Raw genomic sequence first — 23,207 nt, forward strand, 5'->3', positions numbered from 1 at the left:
TGAAAAATGGTTATTTTATATAGTAAATATAATAGCTTTCCTAATTCTTTATCATTTTAAAAACTAATTGAAGCACATAGTATCAAATGCATCCATCTGACTAGTCTAAGACAGCTTGGAAATATCACAGATGTCCCACTTATTCTAATTAATTAGTCTCTTAATATAATTAGCAGTGTCTTCATCAATCTGTCCCTCAACTTGTCCTCTTTTGACATTGATGGCAGTCAGCTGCTATGGTACTTTCAATGCCTGAATTTCTGGAAATGGTGACAGATCACTCAGTTGATTTACAATACATTCACTATATCTATATTTCTAGGAAATGCTAACAGACATGTACATACAGTCATGGCCAAAAGTTTTGAACAGCGGTCTGAAAATTAGAATTTTTATATTAAAATGGTCAAATATAAACGTATACATTTGAATTGAATTGTACTTGGGCATAACAATTTTAATTTTTTTTTTAAATGCTCCAAACTTTTGGCTACGACTGTATATTCAATTGTCTGTATGAATTGTGTGTGTGTGTGTACATGCAAATAACTATAAAATTTAATATTCCCCCCCCCCCCACTGTATTTTCTACAAATACCCACTAATTTATATGCAGGTATAAAAAATAGCAAACACCTGCCTATTAAATCACAAACTATTAAATCTTTGACAGATCTACAAACATTGGACTTCTAACCAAGCAAAATAAAAACTTAGAAACCCTAACAATTTCTGAGTTCCCTGGCCCACTTGGTTTTAAAATAGTTATAGAGATACATAGTAATCAAACAAGAAAAACTTTAAAATACAATTGTAAAGTGAGATCAGATGTCCATGTTTAAGTTATTTGTAATCAACAATTTCAGTCAAAACATATTAAACAGTCCTAGTTTAGGGGAGTGGCAAATGGAAGTTATAAGCTCATATCTTTTTCTTAAAGGCACCACTAAATGTAAGGGAAAAGGAAACGATTAACACTGGAGAAGCATAAAATTCAGTCTTAACTCTGTGGCAGGCCCTATAAGAGATGGGATTGGACATTCAACCTGTACATCAATTCAGGGCCTAGATAAGTAAGGATAGCTTGTGATAACCTGTCAGCACTCCAGCCTTAAAAAAAAACAGGAACTCACAGAGCCCTTAAATTCTGAGAGAAACATTACTCTCATACGTTTAAAGCAGTCTTGTTTTGTGTAGCTAGATTTCTCTCAGAGGTCCTGCCCTGTGGTGCTAAACAATGGAAGTTAAACAAAAAGCTAACTACAAGAAGCATTAACTAAATCTTATCCAAAAACAAAGAGGATAAAGAAAAAAAGTTCGTTTCTTGGCTGCATCATTGTCTTTTTGTCAAAAAAGTACTAGATAACAATTTGATGCTGAAAATATCTACAACATTGATAAACTCAGATTCTAATACTTTACAATAAAATTATTTAGCTGTCTCAAGTGTAAAACAATTTTCAGTTGATGAGTTGCTCTACCAGTGAAACACAACATTAAAAGGAGTTTATGGAAAATAAAGGTAAAATAAAGGCGCCAAGTTATCAAATATATTACACACATAACATCTTCAACAGCAGCTTCATTTTAAAATTACATATTTATAAAAGATACCCGTAATACTGATTTGATTTCATTCTTAGTTCTTTTTCTCTCAGTGTTTAGACAGATCATGTAGTTCATTCGTTTTCTTTATTTTTTTTATTTTTTGTTGTTTTTTTTATTTGCTCAGGGAAGGGGAAAAAATTAATAATTCACTTCAACACATTGTCTTTCAAATAAATAGTGTAATATTTTAAAATTTGAAAGCAATTAGCAAAAAAGCAGCAATATGAAGGTGGAATATGCTACATAAATGAAGAGGTTAAAAAACAAACAAATCATTAGAGTGAATGAAGACAGTCAAATATCCCAAATGTTAAAAGTACCCCGCTCCCACCTCAACCTAATGTAAACTGAGATTATCTATGCAATTATTAGACAAAAACTCCCACAAGAGGAATTTAAAATCTAAAAACAACAAGCAAAAGATATGATCAGGTAACTGAAATATTTGGAAAATAAAGTCAATGAAGTTGGGAATAAATCTGGCCAGCTGGTGAAGGTAATAGACAAGATTCAATCTTTGTCAATGAAGTATATTCTACATTCTTGTTAGCAAGACTCAGAAGTGAACACACACGCACACACACACACACACACACACAGGGAATGTAGTTATGCAAATTATAAATACCAACAATAAAGTTGAGGGCAAGAACCCCAGGAAAATATCCTGTATAGTAAATATATATATGGTGGGGGCCTCACATATGTAATACATGAAGTTGAAAAACAATGGGTAACTGGGGTTATCCATGCAATTAGTAGACAAAAACTACTACTAAAGGTATTTAAAAACAATAAACATGGAAGATAATGTGAAGTCATGATTACAATGGGATTAGACAACAAAATTATTATTATTATTACCATTATTATTATTATTATTATTATTATTATTATTATTACCATAGTTATCATAGTAGCCAACACAAAAAAAAAAGCACTATACAATTAATTCCGGGATACAGTGATCATTTATAGCAAAAGCCGTGATAGTAAAATATTCAATTGGTCTTGTTCAGGTTCTGAAACACATAAAAGCCAACAAACTCAAATACATACCTTTATTAAAAAAAAAAATGCTGTATATGAATGAATGGAATGGTGTGAATAAGGTTTATTAAAATACTTCAGTCTATGTTATTTATGACCCTAATAATGTAAGACAAACATTCTGATCAACAAAGAAACTATTATGATCATCTCTATTTATTATGATCACTCTCTGAGTGGTTGGCGTTAGGAAGGGCATCCAGCTGTAGAAACTCTGCCAAATTAGATTGGAGCCTGGTGTTGCCATCCGGTTTCACCAGTCCTCAGTCAAATCGTCCAACCCATGCTAGCATGGAAAGCGGACGTTAAACGATGATGATGATGATGATGATGATGATGATGATGATGATGATGATTTGATGTCCCTTTTTTTCTAAGCTGGCATGGGTTCGGTTGGACTAATGAAATTAGATGAGACATACGAATCTTATTTAGGATTATAGCCATCATCATATGCCATATTCTACCAGAGGTGTGGTAACCACACTCTTTCTCTATGATAAACTGAAAGAAGGTACACTGGAAAGAAAATATACTGTAAGTGATCTCCCATGTCCTTCTCACAGCACAGCACAACCAGTTCTGAAAGGGATTGGAAGAGCAGTGTCAATCCTACTGCTGGTCCTTTATTAATCAACTCCAAAAGGATGAAAGATAAAACTGACCTTGGTGTGATTTGATTTAGGATATTCACCTGTATTTAGTTTGTGAATTAAATAAACAGTAATGTTTACATCGTTTTTGCTTTTACATTCATTAGTATAATATTGTGTATTTGTCTTGCAGGCTTTATACAAGTCACTTCATATACAATTTAACATTGATTAAATAGCCTTATCAAGACCAGCTTCAGTAAAGCCCTAAAACCTATAACAACCTAGCGTTATCTCCGGGCTCAGCTGAACTATGGATTAGGAAACGTTACAACAGTTGTGATATGCTAACTCTTGATCCCCAAAAGCTAAAAGTATCTCATGGATCATTCATCAGATGTCATCAAGATATAACAAAATGTAAAATTTTAAAGCTGATATTATCCTAAAGTTAAAAATAATTTATCTTCAGATTTGTTTTCTGCTAATTTTGAAAAAATTCATTGACTATATTATGAAGTTAGAAGAACTTCAATCTGCTGGATCCAACTATGAGTTTAGTTACTTGGTCAGACATAGGCAACCTTTCTTGAGAAGCAGGCCACATGAGATACAGCTCATTATCAGAGGGACTGCACACTAAAAGAAATTCAAGGTTATTTTTTGTTGGCATGCTATTCAGAAAGTCCTGAAGGTCACAGGTTGTCCATGACTGAACAAGAGCTTATTAACAACAAACTTCAGTTTAATATGTAGACAACGGAATGGGGAAATTTGAGAAATTAATGTATATTCTTTAACCTCTTTATATTTACCAAAATAGAACAATTAAAAGTAACTTGCAAGAAAATAAAATACATTGGAAAATTAAATTTCTAAATGAAAGAAGAAAAAAATAACAGTAAGAAAGAAAGAAAAGCTATTTGAAAATGTAAACAATTTTATAGAAACAGACAAAATGCATGAAGTAAAAAGGTCTGCAGAATTTCCACCAAGTAATTTCATATCAGTTTCAGGAACAATCTGTAAACTGATGACACAGTTCAAAATGAGATACTTTCAATTTGGAATTGTAAAAGTTGAAAATAGTTATGGTTAAGTTCCAAATGAAATTACATAGCAAGACATCCCAGTTTTATTAAAAGTCTTTTTCCCTTTTTCTTTGTTTTTTGTTGTTTTTTTTTTCTGATATTACCCCAAATTTGTTCTCACCACTCTACCTCATTTTCCCTCCACCTAGGAGCATTCTTTTCTTTTGGAATTGGACTATTAATAATATTCAAAGAAAATGAAACAAAATTACAACAGAAAAGTAATTTAAAAACAAATTTCTATCATTCTTCAAATATTAACCAAAATTCTGTTTAAAAAAAATAAAAAAGATGAGGAAAACAAAAAGGAGTGCAACAAAAGGGAATAAAAAAAATAACATGATGAGAGAATAAATATTTTAAGAATTTCCATTGAATTTATAGAAAATTAAAAATCTCCACAACAGAGAAAATAATGAAATTCATTAAGTTGCCACACCCAGCCCTTCACAGTCATTTAAAATATGTCAGCCTAAAATATGATTTTTTTTAATGTTTTAGTGGGGGCAGTATTATTCAAATAAAAACTTTCCAAAGAAAACTATTAAAAATAAAAGAAAAGAAAAAAAATTAGAATTAGGAAAATAAAGCAGAACAAAAACCAAAAAAAAAACAAAAGACTTTATTTGTATTTATTATTTTGAAGTGATTTGAAGATGCAATTGTTTGTAGTAAACTGTGGTTGAAATAAAAGTTAAAACTCAAATTGTTCGAAGAGTGAGACCAGCGAACTGCTGTGTTGCCTCTTCATATTTAGGGAGAACATAATCGCCAAAATCCAATTTATCCATCTTTTTGACAATACAATTCTTTTAATGCCTTCAATTCCTCTATTAATGTTTTGTTTTGATTTTCCAGAACAGATACTCGATTTTCCAGGCATTTCACATATTCTTTCTTCTTCCGTCGACATTCTGAAGCTGCCTCTCTGAAAAACAGAAACAATTTTTAATACTTCAACAATCTAGTTTATTACATTGTTTTTAGACTAATGTTCTCCTAACAAGAAAGCAGAGAAAAAACTGGATTATGAACTTGTAATCCAATATCTTATCCACCTGGCTTCTCCAAAATATGTAGCTAAGGTGCAAGTATGGCTGTTTGGGTACAGAGCTTGCATTGTAATCACATAGTTTCAAGTTATATCTCACTACGTGACTTCATGAACAGACATCTTCTTCTATAGTCTCAAGTTGATAAATGCCTTGTGTGTGTGTGGTGTGTGTGTGTTCATATTTGAGGCTAGGAGTCTGTGTGCCACTGCATGTATGTCTGTGCAAGTGCATACAAATGTTGAACTCCCTATCTTCACTTATTACCACCTGAGTGAAACTGTGGAGTAATGTTTACATTCTCTGTTGAAATTATGACTGGTCACTCTGCAATTTCATAGATAACAAAGTAAAAAAAAAAAAACCCTATCTTGGAAATAAGGATTGGCAACAGGGAGGGCATATGACCACGAAATGCTGCCTCAAAATAAGTCACCAGCAAAAATAGGTGTAAAACGATAAAAGGAATTATACTGAACTAGGATGTTTTATAAGACTTTCTAATGTAACTTAATGCAACAGAATAAAGCATTTTAAGTATGTGAAGAGAAAAGGGTGTGAGTTATAAGCCATTCAAATGTCCTGAGAAATAAGCATATTCAAATACTTTCTTTTCAGAAAAGTAAATAGCACTGAATCTAAGATACTTTGGATTAATATGTCCAAGACAGAAATCCTGTCCTTCTTCATATTTTGCACCATCCTCACTTAATTTCTATTTTTCAAGGGTTCTACATTTTTGTTTCAAAAATAACCATTTGATTCTAGAGATAATGAGTCAGAAACAAATATAACAAAACTTTGATTGCTCATTCACAAACATCATGTCTTTGGTTCTTTTCCCATTTTGTTTATTCTTTTACTTGTTTCAGTCATTTGACTGTGGCCATGCTGGAGCACTGCCTTAAAAGTTTTTTAGTTGAAGAAATCACCCCCCCCCCCACGAACATATTCTTTGTAAGCCTAGTACTTATTCTAACAGTCTCTTTTGCTGAACTGCTAAATTATGGGCACGTAAACACACCAACATCAGTTGTCAAGTGATGGTGGCAGACAAACATAAAGACATAAACACACACACACATATATATACATACACAATGAGCTTCTTTCAGTTTCCATCTACCAAATCCACTCACAAGGTTTTGGTTGGCCCAAGGCTATAGTAGAAGACACTTGCCCAAGGTGTCACACAGTGGGACTGAACCTGAAACCATGTGGCTGGGTAGCAAGCTTCTTACTGCACAGCCACTATGTTTAACATTTTATTTTATTTTTAAATGTAATTTCTGTTTTATTCACTAAATAACAGGCTAATAAAATTACAAATAGATTAAATTTTATTTCAAAACACCTTCAGCTATAACCAATTTTGAAATAAACTTTATTTACAACTCTCACCTGTTTTTTAATAGACGAAGTTCTCGCTTCCGAGCTGCTTCTTCTGATAATTGTTGAGGACTGGTAATTGGACTTCCAGTGGTTGCCATAACAACACCTTGAGGCAAAGATGTCGCAATCTGGTAAGCCTGCACATTTGTGCCACCAACTGTAACTAAAAAAGCAAAACGAATGTTCAAAGAGGAAAAAACCAAAACCCAATTAACTTCCATATCTTTTATCTTTTACTTGTTTCAGTCATAAGACTGCGGCCATGCTGGGACACCACCTTGAAGAAGCCATGTGGTTGCCAAGCAAGTTCTTACCACACAACCATGCCTATTTGCATTTTTCTTAAAATGGTAATGAAAATAATTAAGTCCATGATGGGGTTCCTAAATTTTGTCATACTAAGTCTGTGATCTAGTTCTGTTAAATAAATGACCTAATTAGTACTGGGATTAAAATTCTTGACAGCATAATGGTTGAGGTTAAAGAGGAGTAGACGTTTAACCCTTTAGTTTTAAAACTGGCCATATCTGGCTCAAATATTCTACTTGTTTTATGTTCAACCAGCCAGATATGACTTCTCACACCTACCCTACAATGTTATTCTAATAATAAAGTCATGTCATTGAAATATCAAAGCTATGAGACAATGCATGATTAATTCAAAACAATGTGAATAAATAAGCTTTACAGTTGACAAAGTAATCTGAATACTAAAGGGTTAAAGAATTTTTCTAACTCTGTAGAGGGAACATGTGGGAGGAGTAGACCCAGGAAGAGGTGGGATGAAGTGGAGAGAAAGCATCTACAAATGTTGGGAATTACAGAGGGGATGACAGGGGACCAAAACTCCTGGTGGTTTGCTGTGCTTGAAAAGATATGTCAAGCTGAGTAAAAGCATGGTTGCCCTTGCATACAGGCTCGTCTCCTGCAGCCTTCTCCAGCTGAGCATCCCTAATCATGCAGGCTCATTGGTGCTGGTGTCATGTAAAAAGTATCCATGCCAGTGCTACATAAAAGCACCCAGTACACTCTGTAAAATAGTTTACACTCTGTAAAAGAACATCCAGCCATAGAAACCATGCCAAAACAGACATGGAGCCTGAACAGCCTTCAGCTGGTCAGCTCCTGTCAAACCATCCAACCCATGGAAAACTGACGTTAAATGAGGACGATGATGATGGTAACAAAGGTTTTCTCAAGACAATGAGAATACCTCTACATGGATAATCATAGCCAGAATGCTTTTGATCATAGGTCTGCTCAACAGGGGCTTTCTATTGTTATTATGAAGAACTGTCTACACTGATTGACAGTTACCTAGCAATATAAACAAGAGAAATGGAAACAATATCCATACCTTCTCATATGTCATAACTGCAAGTGAAAAATCCTATCATTAGAAAAGTATGCTTATGACCGTAAGTAAATACTTATACATATCAAACATATGGAGCTTTGGAAAGTGAATGCTTATACTAATAATTTCTCAGCAGTGTTATACTGAAACCAATATAGAAATAAAATCACTGTGTAAATTAAGACGCACTTTTCATTTGGCTGTCAAGGCAACAAGAGTTAAATGAATTTTGACAAGAATCTTTATTAAGCTTGAAACCATATATTCATTTAGATATCTATACCCAGAACATGAACTTTATCCTCAAAGTGTCTTTCCGTGTATATGTTTCAAATCATCATCATCATCATCATCATCATCAAGCATGTGTGTGTGTGTCTATCTATCTACACACACACACACATTGATCAGGCAATAATATTTTTAATACAGTGATAGAAACAAACATAAACATATCAGTTTTATCAACTTGAATCAATTTATTTCCTCTCTAAACACTTGTACAGCTTCTGATAAGCACTACATTCAACAATGACTTACATTGGTTTCTTTAACCTTGAGAAGTTTAACAGAAGCCAATTTATTGCTCTTTAAAAGCAAATCTTCAACAGTATTTGGAACAAATTGCTTGTTTATGAACCCCAATCATAACATCTCAAATTTCTTGGACCATAAGATTCCTGCAGCTTGACAACTTTACTATGGTGTAATAAATAGGGTTCTCTCACAGTTAAGCTAGTCTGGTGCAACACAGGCAAAGTCTGTTTCACTCTACCCTCCTTGTGCTTTATAATTTGTTCACTGTCTCTCCAAGCTACCCATATTACTTGACAGATAATTCTTCTCCAACCAATGTACAAATCTCAGAGAATCACACTGAAAACATCATACAATATGGACATGTACCAAAAGAGATGACAGAGGACTGAGATATGTGGCACATTGCTGTACTCAAGAAGGCCTGCCCACCACAATAAAATCAAGATCCTAAAACCAAGGTGTCACATAAAAAGCATTGGTGTGGGTGCTGGTGCCACATAAAAAGCAGTGGTGATGGTGCCATGTAAAAAGCACCCAGTACACTCTGTAAAGTGGTTTGCATTAGGAAGAGCATCCAGCCATACAAACCAAACCAAAACAGTCTATGTAACCTGGTGCCACCCTTGGCTTTACCAGTTCCTTTCAAGCTGTCCAAGCCATGCCAGCATGGAAAATGGACATTAAATGTTGTTGATGATGATAATGATGATGATGATGAATACTGAGATCACTCTCCCAGACCAGAAACTATTTCAGCTTTGAGTAGCAATGGAGTATGACACTACTCTAAATTATTACTTATATTACTGTAAAACTCCATGTAATATGCACACTTTTCTTCACCAAAATTAAGATTAAAATATGAGGGGCATCAAATACTTGGAATTAAGCTGCTAAGCTTTTCTCCACCAACTTCTAGTAAGAAAAGGCACAAAATAATGTAGTGATAAACCTTATTATTTTTTGCATATCAACACATTTTATATAAAATGAAATATCAAAAATTAATGGAAAAGTTTGGATAATGATAATGAAATGAAAAGTGAGCCACTATATAACTAGAAGAGGCAAACTGGTACATGATGAGTTTATTTTAACAACGTTTAAAGTAAAAAGTTAACTTCTCAAGTCATGCCAACTCATAAGGGCCAGTTTCTTGGTTTCCATGGTGTATAAATTCCCCACCTGGACAGGTCACTGGTCTGTTGCAGGGTTACACATTTTTGGCAGCTGAGTGGACAGGAGCAATGTGAAATGAAGTGTTTTGCTCAAGAACACGTGTTGCCCGGTCCAGGAATTGAAACCACAATCTTACGATCATTAATCCAATACCCTAATCACTAAGCCATGTGCCTCCATTTTAACACTGTTTGCTCCTATGAAATTTCAAACTCTGGTCCACCTCGGTCAAATCCTGTCACAGGCCCAATTCTCCCTTCTCTTAGTAACTTATTCCTTATTATCATTATCCAAACTTTTCTTCTAAGCATTCTGTTCCATAATTCTTTCCAAGAGCTGCATCCCACTGGAATTCTTGCCTCCAGTCACATTGTACATGCAAAGACTAAACTGCAGAAATTTAAAGTGAACCTTGGCCATATCAATCTCTCCAGTCTGTCCTTAATTACCAGTCCAAAAATGTTTGCAAAATCTATGAATATTCCTTTGCTTTACCCAAATTAACTTTAAAAAATAATTGTGTCCATGTGCCAAAATTTGAAAAGTTATGAAGCAATATATTTATTCAAAAGAGAATTTTTGAGAAAAATTTTACTTTAGTTTCAAAAATACTGAAGGGCAAAATAACTCTATAAATCCCAAATAGATTTATGAATACTGAACACTCCATATGCAAATATTGATTGATGGGTGCAAAAGTAAAACAAAATCATCATCATTATCTGTTTTCCATGCTGGCATGGGTTGGATGGTTTAACAGGTGCTGGCCAGCTAAGGAGCTGTCCAAACTCTGTCTGTTGTGGCATGGTTTCAACAGCTGGATGCCTTTCCTAATGCCAACCACTTTACAGAGTGTGCTGGGTGCTTTTTATGTGCCATCAACATCATCATTTAACATCCATCTTCCATGCATGCATGCATGGGTAGGATGGTTGACAGGAGCCAAGGCTACTGTGTCTGTATTGGCAGGGATATTATGGCTGGATGCCCTTCCTAACACCAGCCACTCCACAGAGTGGACTCAGTGCTTTTTTACATGGCACTAGCACAGGCGAAGTTAGTTTTGGCAAGATTTTTACAGCTGGATGCCCCTCCAGACACCAACAACATTACAGTGTGGACTGGATGCTTTTAATGTGGCACCAGTACTGGCAAGGTAACCAAGTAGCTCACAACAGAAAAGGAATTATGAAAGGAGCAGGGCATGTGTCAGAGGATGAAAGTTAGAGTGTGACAAAGAGACAGAAGCAGGTGTCTTGCCACAACAGAGGGGACATTAGAGGAGGTGATCCAGTACCAAATGATGAAAGGGTAGGGTGTAACAGAGAAATAGAGAGGCAGAAATAGGTGTCATGCTATAGGGGAGGTACATGGTTACAGAGAGAGAGAGAGAGAAAGAGAGGGACCAGAAACAAGTGTGCTGATGTATAAGTGATACTTGATTACCTAGTCAGAGGAAAAACAAGAGAAGGAGAGAGAGTGACCAAAAGGAAGGAGAGGGAGAGAGAGAGAGAGAGAGAGAGAGAGAGTAGGAAACAGCAAAAGTGTAAGAGAGTGCAGAAGAGAGATGGTGTAACAAGAATATGAGTGTAGAACCTGGTTAGAAAAGTAAGGTGTGGGTGATGGGGGGAGCAGTAATACAGTGTGTACGGCAGTGAAAGCAAGAAAGGGGACTGAAAAACAATCTTAATATATGAGGGGGAAATGTGAAGAAGAGAAAGATACAATTAGAAGAGTTGTAGCTTGATTTCTTAGGGAAGAGTAGGTGAAAAGTGTGTTCTTACATGTGGGTGGGATACAGCTCTTCTAGCACTCAGTTTTGTAGACGGGTCTTCACGAGGACCTCATATCGCCAAACATCTCCATCTACTGTCATTTCCTCCGTGAGCCCCAGCATCCTAAGATCAGTCCTTATCAGTTCATCCCATGTCTTCCTGAGTCTCCCTCTTCCACAGGTACCATCCACTTTCAGCGACAGGCACTTCTGTATACAGCTGTCATCACTCATATGCATCACATGCTCAAACCAACGCAATATCCTCTCCTGCATATCACATTTAATCCCTCTTATGCCTAACTTTTCTCTCAACACAGTTGTGCTTTGTCGGTCATGCACACTGATGTTGCAAATCCAACAGAGCATACTACTTTCATTTCTTTCCAGCCTATGCATATCCTCTGCAGTCAGAACCCATGCCTCACTACCATGTAACATAGCTGTTCTCACACAAGCGTCATACAACCTACCTTTCACTCTGAGAGAGAGTCCTTTTACTGCCAACAGAAGTAATAGTTCTCTGAACTTCCTCCACCCTATTCTTATTCTAGAAACAATACTTTCAGAGCATCCACCACCCTTACTAATTTGGTCACCTAAATAGCAGAAACTATCTACTACCTCAAGAGAGCCTCCTGGGCATTTGAGAGAGTTTAAGTTCCTCGTGCTCTTGGTACTTACTGTTCCTGCACATCCGCCACACAAAAACAACCTTATCTGATAATCTTCCCACAATTCCACTGCATCTCTCATGCGTCCATAGCTTACACTTGGTGCAGTGCATGAAATTACATTCCACTCCTTTCTTACATATTGAACAGAGCCATTTGCCACCTGGAATGAGAGTCATGTCTCCTTTCCTGCTAACAACTTTAATCTTAGCCCTTCAATTCCAGGTTTTGTTTTCAAACCTAGAACCTCTTCAAATTCTGCAATAAGAGCAGAATCATCCGCATATAGTAGTTCCCATGGGCACAATATTTCATTTGATAAATGTTAACTTATTTACATGTCTATATATTTACTAAAATTGCAAAAAATACAAAAATGAGGCAAATGAAATCCTAAAATTGATATTTCTCAGCATCAACTTTTAATCTTTGACATTGTGGACGCTCCTGTCGTAGATGACAGATGAAGGTTCTGTTGGACAACCTGCTCAGATGATTTGTTCACAGTGATTAAATGTTTGTGCTGCACGTTAGTTCACTCTCACCATCAATTTGACATTTCCTGTACAGGTGCAATATATATATATACACACAAAACTCATAAATTTTCAAATAAAATATACTGCAATGTGTTTGGCATGTAAAAAGTTATTGGATAAGTAGGATGTATGGGAAGTAATTGCATGCCTTACAACTACATTTGCTTTCCTTATTGGAAAACTAGAAATAGAATTCCTAAGAAATTCATTCTGGACTTAATAATAGAGAACTACTACTATTATACTGTGGGAAAATGAATTAAGTTAATGTTTGTGACAAAGCCCCAACATTTAGAACTACATTATTCTATGTGTAAGCAATGGCTAAAAGAAAGAGTTGAACGAGGTAATGGCTCACTTTACATCAAAGTAAGTAAAAAGATCAACGAGAGATCAACATCCCTTAGAAATGTTTGCTTTCCTTATTGTACAAATAGAAACAGAAGTCCTAAGAAATTCATTCTGGACTTAATAATAGAGAACAGCTACTATTATATTGTGGGGAAATGGATTCAGTTAATTTACTTACCAGGAATTAAAAATTGTCCATCAGGACCTTGGGCATACTGTACAATAGTGGCAGTACCAGATGTTGTACCAGCACCAGATGATGGATTTGCATTGGTCATTGTTAATGTTTGAAGACCTTGACCAGCCACTGTTCCTTCTGGATGTGTAGTTATTTGGATGGCACCAGATGGGACTAATGCTAAAATAAAATGGAAAAAGGAAACAAAAATGTAATATTATACTGCCATAGCAGAAGTAAATATATATTTTTAGAAGCATTGAAATGTGAGTTCAGTTTATAGCAAAATGAAATAGACATAAAATAGTAAAAACAGTTAAACTTGAATGTGTGAAATTAAGCATAACAATTTTGGAAAAATAGTGTGTATATGTGTGTTATAGAAAGAGAATGATCTCACTTTCAAATTATAAAGAGAGAAACACTATGAACATTTCAATAAGGGAGAACTAAATATTCTTCCAAATTCATAACATAAGAGAAATAAAAAGAAGCAAACAATCTCTGCAAATCAAAATCTCCATACAAAAGAAGTTGTTTGCAAAACAAAGAATAAAACTCTAAAAAGACATTGTGTGTGTGTGTTTAAAAAACATACAGTAACACATCTTCCAGGAGACAATGTCAAAGAGTAATCAGAAGACACAAATTCTCAAAGTAACTCTTGGAGGTAAATTCATTAGTCAGATCTTAAAAGCTCCTTAATTCATTATGTACTGGTTCAAGAGTGTAGGCAATTGAAATCACTCAGGTTTGGTGATCTCATTCATCTACTAACTAAAAATGGCTAATTGAAACTACCAAAAGTATCAGTGTGATAGTGGTACTTCCAAGATTATAACAATAAACTAATTAAGTCTTTGACATACTAAAAGCAACTTATTAAAAAATTACAATTTGAACAATCTATGCTAAAATGTTGCCATATATAAGGTTTTGTTGCTTCAAGAAGAAAAACTGAAAACACAAGAACTATGATGACCAAATGAAGGCACTTCAATATTCACCAGCTAGAAATGGCAGCCAAATCTACCTTCAATTAAATGCACTTAAAAAAGAAGCGTACTATCTTGAATAACATGATGCTTTAAAATACATTAAACCTGAGGGAAAAAAGACAGGATGACTTTGGTTCACCATAGGTCTTCTCAATCAAATTGGGACTAAACTACAACATTTACTCCCACAACTGGATAATTAAAATGATGAATGAAATCTAGCAACAAAAAGAAAAGAGCCACAACAGTTCATATAAGTATAAGAATTTATAGCAATATCAAATCCATAAGAAATAAAACAAATCTCAAGAAAAAAAGGATGATAATCAGATACATTAATAAAATTGAAATCTTGATGCAAACATACTTAATTATTTCCAAGCAGCTTAAATAGAAAAACTGAGGATTAAACAGATAATTACTAATAATGAACTTCTTGATAAAGACATTCGAGCGAGATCGTTGCCAGTGCCACTGGACTGGCTCCTGTGCAGGTGGCATGTAAAATACACCATTTTGAGCATGGCCGTTGCCAGTACCGCCTGACTGGCCTTCGTGCCGGTGGCACATAAAAGCACCCACTACACTCTCAGAGTAGTTGGCGTTAAGAAGGGCATCCAGCTGTAGAAACTCTGCCAAATCAGATTGGAGCTTGGTGTAGCCATCTGGTTCACCAGTCCTCAGTCAAATCGTCCAACCCATGCTAGCATGGAAAGTGGACGTTAAACGATGATGATGATGATGATATGTGAGAATACAATTTAGGATTACATTTTTTTGTAGATTGTCTGTAATAACAAAACTTCCAAAGCATCTAAACCAACAGAAAAACTTAAGCCTTGAAGGGATTTTAAGGACTGATACTCATGGTATAAAGTAAAAGAGAGACTGTTCTTTCCCCAGACTGAATACTAGTCTACCACAGGTGAAAATTGTCACATGATCTAGTATCAATTTTCAATAATCAAGTAAAACGAAATTAATTTTTTGTTGGGCAAGTGTTTGCTACTATAGTCTTAAGTCAACTACTTCCTTGTAAATGAAATTGGTAGATGGAAACTGTGAAAACGTGTGTGTGTGTGTGTTTGCCTGTATATGCCTTAATGTTTGACATCACTTGAAAGAAACAATGTCTGAGTTTTATCTCCTGAGGTATGAAAACTAGAAATTACTAAAATAAATAAATAAATAAATAAAACAACTGGAGTCACATAACTGATTAAAATCTTTCAAGCAGTCGTCCAGCATGGCCACAGTCTAGTGATTGAAACAAGTAAAAAGTAATAAAGAATAGAACAAACTTCAGTAGAATTCTGGTTTAAGTACCCCATATAACCCCGCATAACTTTTTATTTTTTTTATTTTGAGGAATTTTCAGAAAATTTTTGCAAATTCATAAAATTATGCAAAAAGCAACAAAAAGATTATTTTGAGTGTGATTTAAAAGCAATTTAACTGTTACTTTTAGCTCATCCCATGACTGCCTGATACTTTACTTGTTTCTTTGTTACTCTGACATGTATTGATGATTTTTAATATTTTTCTCTCCTTAAACACATTTAATGAAATAATGATGCACCCAAGGTCCATTGCTGGGGTTTAAGCAAAAAATTCGGACTGTCTGTATTTTAAACTCTGACTTGTAAAACGAATTCAAAAAAGAGTGGAACTTTTAGGATCTAGGAGTAGGAGATTTGAAAAATTTTCTGAAAATTTTTTTGTCTTAATCATATGAATTCCTCTGTGTAGAACGCAAATTCGCAAAAATTTTCTGAAAATTTCCAAAAATAAAAAAAAGTTAAAAAAGTTATGAGGGACTATATGGGATGCTTAAACCAGAATTCCATCCAAACTTCTTTGCTTGGAAACAACAAGATACCAACAATAGATTAGTTTTAAACTTAAGATCTATGAGCAATCTATTTACTCTAGAGTTTTCTCTTTTAACAATATGGACATTCAGATATTCAGCAAGTAGATATAATCTACTGTGAAGTGCAGCTGGTAGCTATTTTCTATTACTTAGGTAAGGAGTAGAATGTATAACAAAATCTAGATCTAAAAGATACAGAAATTATACACTCTTAGCGACATACCAATTACACTGTATAACATGATTTTTGTCCTTGGGTAGCAACTGTTATTTCCTATTTGCTTACACTTTATAAAATATGAAAAATAGCTAATATTTTCCATCAAAGTTTGTTTTTGTTACATTTATTCAAACCCCAAAGAATCCCTGTCAACATATGGCTAAGATGTTCCCTGACTACTTCTGCTCATCATCAGAGATGCACATATTGTCAGTCACTAAGAGACATGCTCAAGTGGTTGAAGTCAAGCAAAATGACAAGCAAATCTATGATATTCTTTTCTACTCTAGGCAGGCACAAGGCCCAAAATTTTGTGGGGAGGGGTCCAATCGATTACATTGACCCCAGTATGCAACTAGTACTTAATTTATCGATTCCCAGAAGGATGAAAGGCAAAGTCAACCTCGGTGGAATTTGAACCCAGAACATAAAGACAAATGAAATACCGCTAAGCATTTTGCCTGGTGTGCTAACGTTTCTGCCAGCTCACTGCCTTGCAAATCTGTGATATTAAACAGAATATTTGCTATAACAATATTTCTGCTTCAGCAACTCAAGGCTGAATCTGTCTGAAATAGATTGGTTTCAAAACATTGATGTCCAGGTGACAAAAGCAAAGTTTAAAGGGAATAGTAGTCATTTCCTTTGATTTCTAGATAGAAGCAAATAGGAAATAACACCTACCAACCAAGGATAAACACAAAAAAAATTATAATTTTGTTACTGTTATCACATACCATACATTGGAAGTTGAATGAGATTAAAACTTGCATAGAGATTTTTCAAACAAAAATGACAGGAACAATATTAAAATATTTTAAAAGGTGATCATGAACTGCATTTAAATTGTAACCCCATGTTGCAATTTAAAATTATCAGTGGTGGCTAGGCACAAGTATGGTGAGGAGAAGTCAAGGCTGGGTTGTTAAGAAGTTTGTTTCCCAACCATATGGTTTTAGGTTCAGTCCCACTGCAAGGCACCTTGATCAAGTCTTTTCTAGCCACTGGCTGACCAAAGCCTTGTAAGGGGATTTAGTAGATGGAAGCTGAAAGAAACCTATTGTGAAAGAGTGTGTGTGTGTTTCTTTATATTTGATCTTCCCCCAAAATCATAAGCTACAAGCAAGTGATGTTGTCACTTCTCCCTCTTGTCAACAAACCACCTGCTGGCTCTGTGCCTTTAAAGTCATATAAAATAATAGATCCCTTACTTGTAAAATAGGTAAGGGTTGGCAACAGAAAGGGCATCCAGCTGTAAAACAATGCCTAAATAATATATTTGAGTAACCCAAGCTAGTATAGAAAAGCAATTCACACAACAAATGAAGTTCATTCTCCTTTTCAACAAAAACAGAAACCAATCTTAAAATAGTTCATTCTCAGCCTTGTAGATATTTATATGCATCACCATAATTTTTACATTCATTTTGCCATGCTGGCATAGATTTATTCTAGATATATTAATAACTACTGATGAAAGAAAAATTATAACTTTAAAGCAAAACTTGAGAAAAATGCATACAATTGTAATTTAAGCAACATGATTATGTTAATCAAATAAAATATATACTCTAAGTTTACATTGCCTTTTGAAAATGAGACGAAATATTTTATTTCAAAAAAGACTAATAACCTCTTCAGATTGAAGGGATTATGTCAGTGCTGTAACTTTAACCCTTTAGTTTTGAAACCAGCTATATCAAACCCAAATATACTACTGGTTTTATGTTCAAACTGAAATGTCTGGCCAGTCACACCTACTCTACAAATGTCAATCTAAAAACTAAATAATCACATCACTGAAATCTCCAAGCTGTGCCTGATTAATTCAAAACACTACACTGAAGAACGACCTGAGGAAGCTGAACCTTTCAGGCAAGACACAAGGATTGAGATACCTGGTGTCTGGCTGTACTCAAGAAGACCTGTACTCTGCAGCAGAAGTGTTAGGACCAATCCTTTAGATGGTGTGAAGCACTTGTGACAGTGCCATGCAAAAGTGCCCATGTGGTGCCACATAAAAGTGTTTGTGCAGCGACATGTAAAAGTGCCCGTGCAGTGCCACATAATAAATACCAGCACACTCTGCAAAGTGGTTGGCATTAGGAAGGGCATCCAGACGTAGAAACCATGCCAAATCAGACTGTAGTCTGGTGCAGCATCACCCCCAACCCTAACCCCAGCTTGCCAGCTCTGGTTACACCATCCAACCCATGGGACATTAAATGAGGACGATGATGATGATGATGATGATGAATGTGAATAAACAAGCATTACATTTGACAGATCAATTTGAATGTTAATGGGTTAAACTGTGATTATTTAACAACGTACTTTGTCAAGGTTAAAACATAGATTCGAGTGGTTTGAGCAAATTTATGTATATTACAGGCACTTTACTCCCTCTTAACAAAATGTTTACATCACTCCACCAGTAACCCTTTTACAGCCAACTAATCAAAAAATATAACCCATTGCAGGTGATGAAAATTTCAATGAAGTATTCATACATGGATAAAAATGGAAAAGAAAAACTTGTCTAAATTAACAGTGGGTACAAATTTCTAAATGCATACAAATTAATTTACATGTTAGTCTGTTACAAAGTCCTAATGTAAATCTAAATATAACTATTTGTTATCTCACTAACCCTCTTTACCAAACAGTTTCTGACACTACATATAAAACATGAAGTTGACAAGTTATTTCTTCAGTGCTAACATGCAATAGTATTACATAAAATTCCATGCTTTTTTTTTTTAATAACACAGAGATGATATAGATAAAAACATGGTGAATATTATACAAATCAACAACAATTAGACATTACAGGAAATATAATAACTGACAGCTCTCATTGAGGTTGGAGTTTTGAACAAAATAATTCAAAAGATTACTTAAAGAATCTGCCTTAAAGAGGCAACATTCAAAGTAATTTAAAACACTAATTTATCAGAGCCACATACATAAAAATGTGCAAGATAAAAAGTGCAACACAAAAAAGTTACAGTGTTGTTAAAGTGAAAGTGATCAGTTAAAAATATAGCTGTGTGAGATTAACTGCAATAAATTTTTTAATGAAACATGAGGTAGGTGAAAGCGTGGCTGTGTGGTTAAGAAGTTTGCTTTCCAACCACATGGCTTTGGGTTCAGTCCCACTGTGTAGCACCTGGGGCAAATGTTCTCTATTATGGTCCCAGGCTGACCAAAGCCTTGTGAGTGGATTTAGAAGAAAACTGAAAGAAGGCCATTACATATGTGCATGTGTGTATGTTGTGCATGTAAGTGAGCAATTGTGTGTGTGTGTGTGTGTGTGTGTGTGTGTGTCTTCTTGTCTTGGCAGCACATGATGGTTCTATGCATGCATCACCATCATTACAATGGTGCCATTCATTTTCAATCTTCTGTGAAAACATTACTTTACTTAGAAACAGGAGAGGGTTGGTGACAAGGTTATCTGGCCATAGGAAATCTACATTAATGAATACTGGTTGATCTATGCAAGCATAGTAAAGTGAAAATTAAAATTATAATTAAAAAAATTATGATGAGGAGAGTTCACTAAAACCTCAGTATATCTTAAATATCTATCGTTTTAAATAACCAGTCATAATTAACACTGACAATGTTATATCAGAACATATTTTTTAACTTAAAAAAAAAAAATTTAATAAAATATATGAAAGAATATGAAACTGAATATGCCTCTATGTATGGCTATATGCTGAATAAATCTATTACACTTTAGAGAAATAAAGAACAGCAAATGAAACTCAAAGATGATACTGAAGATGCCTCAACATTTGGATAAAAGGAAATATTGTAGAATAAAGGAGAGATGGTGAAAACCATCAAGCAAGAATCCACAGCAATTCTCTAAATAATCACAGATGAAACTTTCATTAAATTCTTGTCTGCCATTCCTTAAGAAGAAAAACACTTCCAAGTCATGAATTACTATATATATGCTTAGATATAACAGCTATGTTCATATATTTTAAAAAGTATTACTACTATTAAACATAGGTCAACTAAGTCATTGTTACTGATACAAAGTATGAAGAATCAAGTATTCAATAAAATAATTATTAAAAGTAGAGTAGCTAAGCCATATTATTGTCACAATGTTTGAAGAATAAAATACATAACAAAGCAACAGCAACAACAGATCATCAGTCTTTGATGACATTATGAAAACAACATAAAACATGGGAAAAGAATGAAATTGTGAAAGAGTAACAGAATCACTCATACAAACTGACCTCAAAAAACTATGTTATCTAAAACTGCTTCAGATTGAATGACAAGAATTTCTAGAACTGGATTCTTATAAAATCAGAAACTATCCACTTTGTCATAATATAGATGATAACTAAACAATCTACAGTTAGCTGAATAGGTCCTAAATTAAAAGGTGCTTTGATACTAATTCATGCAGTATCTAAGTGGAATCCCAAAGACCAAATCCTGAGAATTGATATAGCTATGTTGCCACAATCTTCCAAAGGTGTGAAAGTTCACTTTTTGGGAACACATCTAATTGGAGAGGTGAATATACTTACGCTATATGCAAACATATCAAACCACTTTAAGAATATACTTACGCAAACCTTCCATCTGGCTGTATACTAAAATTTAAGAAGAGAAGAAAAAAAAGAAAAACAAAATAAACATTCATAAATTTTAAACTGCTTTTTTTTTTTTTTAGGTAAGTTAGTTTTAAAAAGATGTCAATAAAATCTATTTTGAATTAGTTTTGTATGTTAATCAACAATAGCAACAAAAAAAATTATCTAGGAGATTTTATTATCAAGTCTTCCTTGTGAATCAGTAATAGTTATTCAACATAAAGACAAAATAAAACAACTAGAATCATTTTTTTTCCCTCGGACATTAGTGACAAAATCTCTAATAATCACTGATGGTTTCTTGCTCAGATTTCAAGCAATATAGTAGTTGCTGCAAATTGTCACTGAAGAATTAGAATTTGATCTCTCAGGAATATATCAAAGCTCTAATTATCCTCTCTGACTGGAGAAACAGAGAGAGAAAAAAGCAAGATATGGAAACAGAAGACATGTTGACCCACTGAACAGAAAATCATTACAATACACCAATCAGAAGAATTTCTAACCAAGTAATTGATAAAATAAAATTAACAAAATAAAATGAATTAAATAAAATTTCTAGACAAGTGCATGGAACCTAAATATACCCTCAGAAAACTAATCATTAGAAACCTTTAATTGCAATTTATAAAGCAGACACAGAATTAGCAAACTAATTATGGAACATATAAGATATACAGAGAAACTAAGAATACCTGAAAAACACTTATTTAAAATGAAATATCCAACATTTTTTTTATAAAAACAAAATATTTGAAGAACAACTTGTAAAGTAGAACAAAATTATATTATTCCTGTTAACTTAAACATTGTTGAAAACAACAGAAGACCAAGACCAATAAGACTAATTACAACTGAGAAAAAATAATGAATACTTCAGTAAATGAACATTATGACAGAATCACAATATCTAATAAAAACAAAACCTGAAGTGAGAAAACAGGTTCAAAACTGACAATATGGTTTCGTAGAAGTGAAAAAGTATTCCAAAGAAATAATATTGATTTATTGAATGCGTTCATAAAATGTAACAAGTGACCAGTAAAACAACTTTAACAGAATGGATATTATATATATATATACATATATGATACAAAACAGGTATGTATGTTAGCGTGAAAAACATGAAATATTTTGAGCCACAGACAAATAAAGCAACAAGGAACTATATCACACATGCAGACAGCATTAATATTTTACTAGAAGCAAAACATCAACAATGTCAGAATTAAAATGAAGATAATTTCCAATAGTACCCCACTTACAAGCAAAGATATAGAAGCAACACACACACACACACACACTCACATCTCTCTCTCTCTCTCTCTCTTTATTATATATATATATATATACACACACACACACACACACACACACACACACATACATATATATAAATATTTAAATAAACTGATAACAAAAGCAAATGACATTATTTTGAAAGAAGAAACTGGTTTCCATGGAAATTGTTAGATAATTCTCATAACAAGCAATGATTTCATCTAAACTAATTTTTATCAAAGTAAACCAGCCATTAAGTTCTTGGTCTCTTATAAAAGTTTACAACACGCAAACACTTATATACATACACAGAGAGAAAACAAAAGTGGAATGATTAAGATCTTATATCAACCATGCAACCTACTCAAGTCACACATAAATTGTAAATTTCATTTTGAGAACATTATTAAATAAAACTCCTGTCTGTTGTGTCACTAAGTTTTTACTGAGAACATATTTTTCGAGGTTAGATGATTTGGCATCTATTTCTAGCATATAGGAGTCCACTTTTGCTGGTCATTCCTCTTATTTTTGTATGTAATATAATTTTAATCTTCGGAGTTTTTTAATATGCTAGACCACTGGTTTTAATTGATTAATATCAATTTCTACCCTTAATAATAAATAATAAATTTTAAATAATGATGTTCTCAAACCGGTAAATTAGCTGCAAAAATTTATTAACTGCAGAGTTATTTCCGGACTTAGCACGCCAGATTGAAGACATTTGAAAAGATACACTCAATGTAATTTGTAGAACTTTACACGTGCTCCCTTTTGGGTGGACGTCTTGTGTCTAGTTCTGGAAATTGTATTTTATAAATCGACA

At 34.0% G+C, this 23,207-nt stretch overlaps 1 protein-coding gene across 14 annotated transcripts in view; it reads right to left on the bottom strand.

Annotated features, from left to right (window-relative positions):
* Window positions 1-4,949: 4,949 nt before the first annotated feature.
* Window positions 4,950-23,207, bottom strand: part of LOC106881849 (cyclic AMP-responsive element-binding protein 1) — a 66,362-nt gene continuing 48,104 nt past the window's right edge. For 12 of the 14 annotated variants that reach the window (XM_052969871.1, XM_052969847.1, XM_052969884.1 and 9 more), the window contains 4 exons: window positions 21,074-21,097; window positions 13,379-13,558; window positions 6,796-6,949; window positions 4,950-5,270 (listed from right to left, as the gene is read on the bottom strand). In XM_052969871.1, coding sequence (XP_052825831.1) covers window positions 5,126-5,270; window positions 6,796-6,949; window positions 13,379-13,558; window positions 21,074-21,097 — 503 coding nt within the window. In that variant the 3' untranslated portion in view covers window positions 4,950-5,125. Of the gene's footprint in view, window positions 5,271-6,791; window positions 6,950-13,378; window positions 13,559-21,073; window positions 21,098-23,207 lie in introns of those variants that run through there. The other 2 variants (XM_052969863.1, XM_052969866.1) reach the window with 2 other exon arrangements.

Source organism: Octopus bimaculoides, chromosome 1, assembly GCF_001194135.2.
Source record: "Octopus bimaculoides isolate UCB-OBI-ISO-001 chromosome 1, ASM119413v2, whole genome shotgun sequence".
In the NCBI taxonomy this organism is placed as follows: domain Eukaryota; kingdom Metazoa; phylum Mollusca; class Cephalopoda; order Octopoda; family Octopodidae; genus Octopus; species Octopus bimaculoides.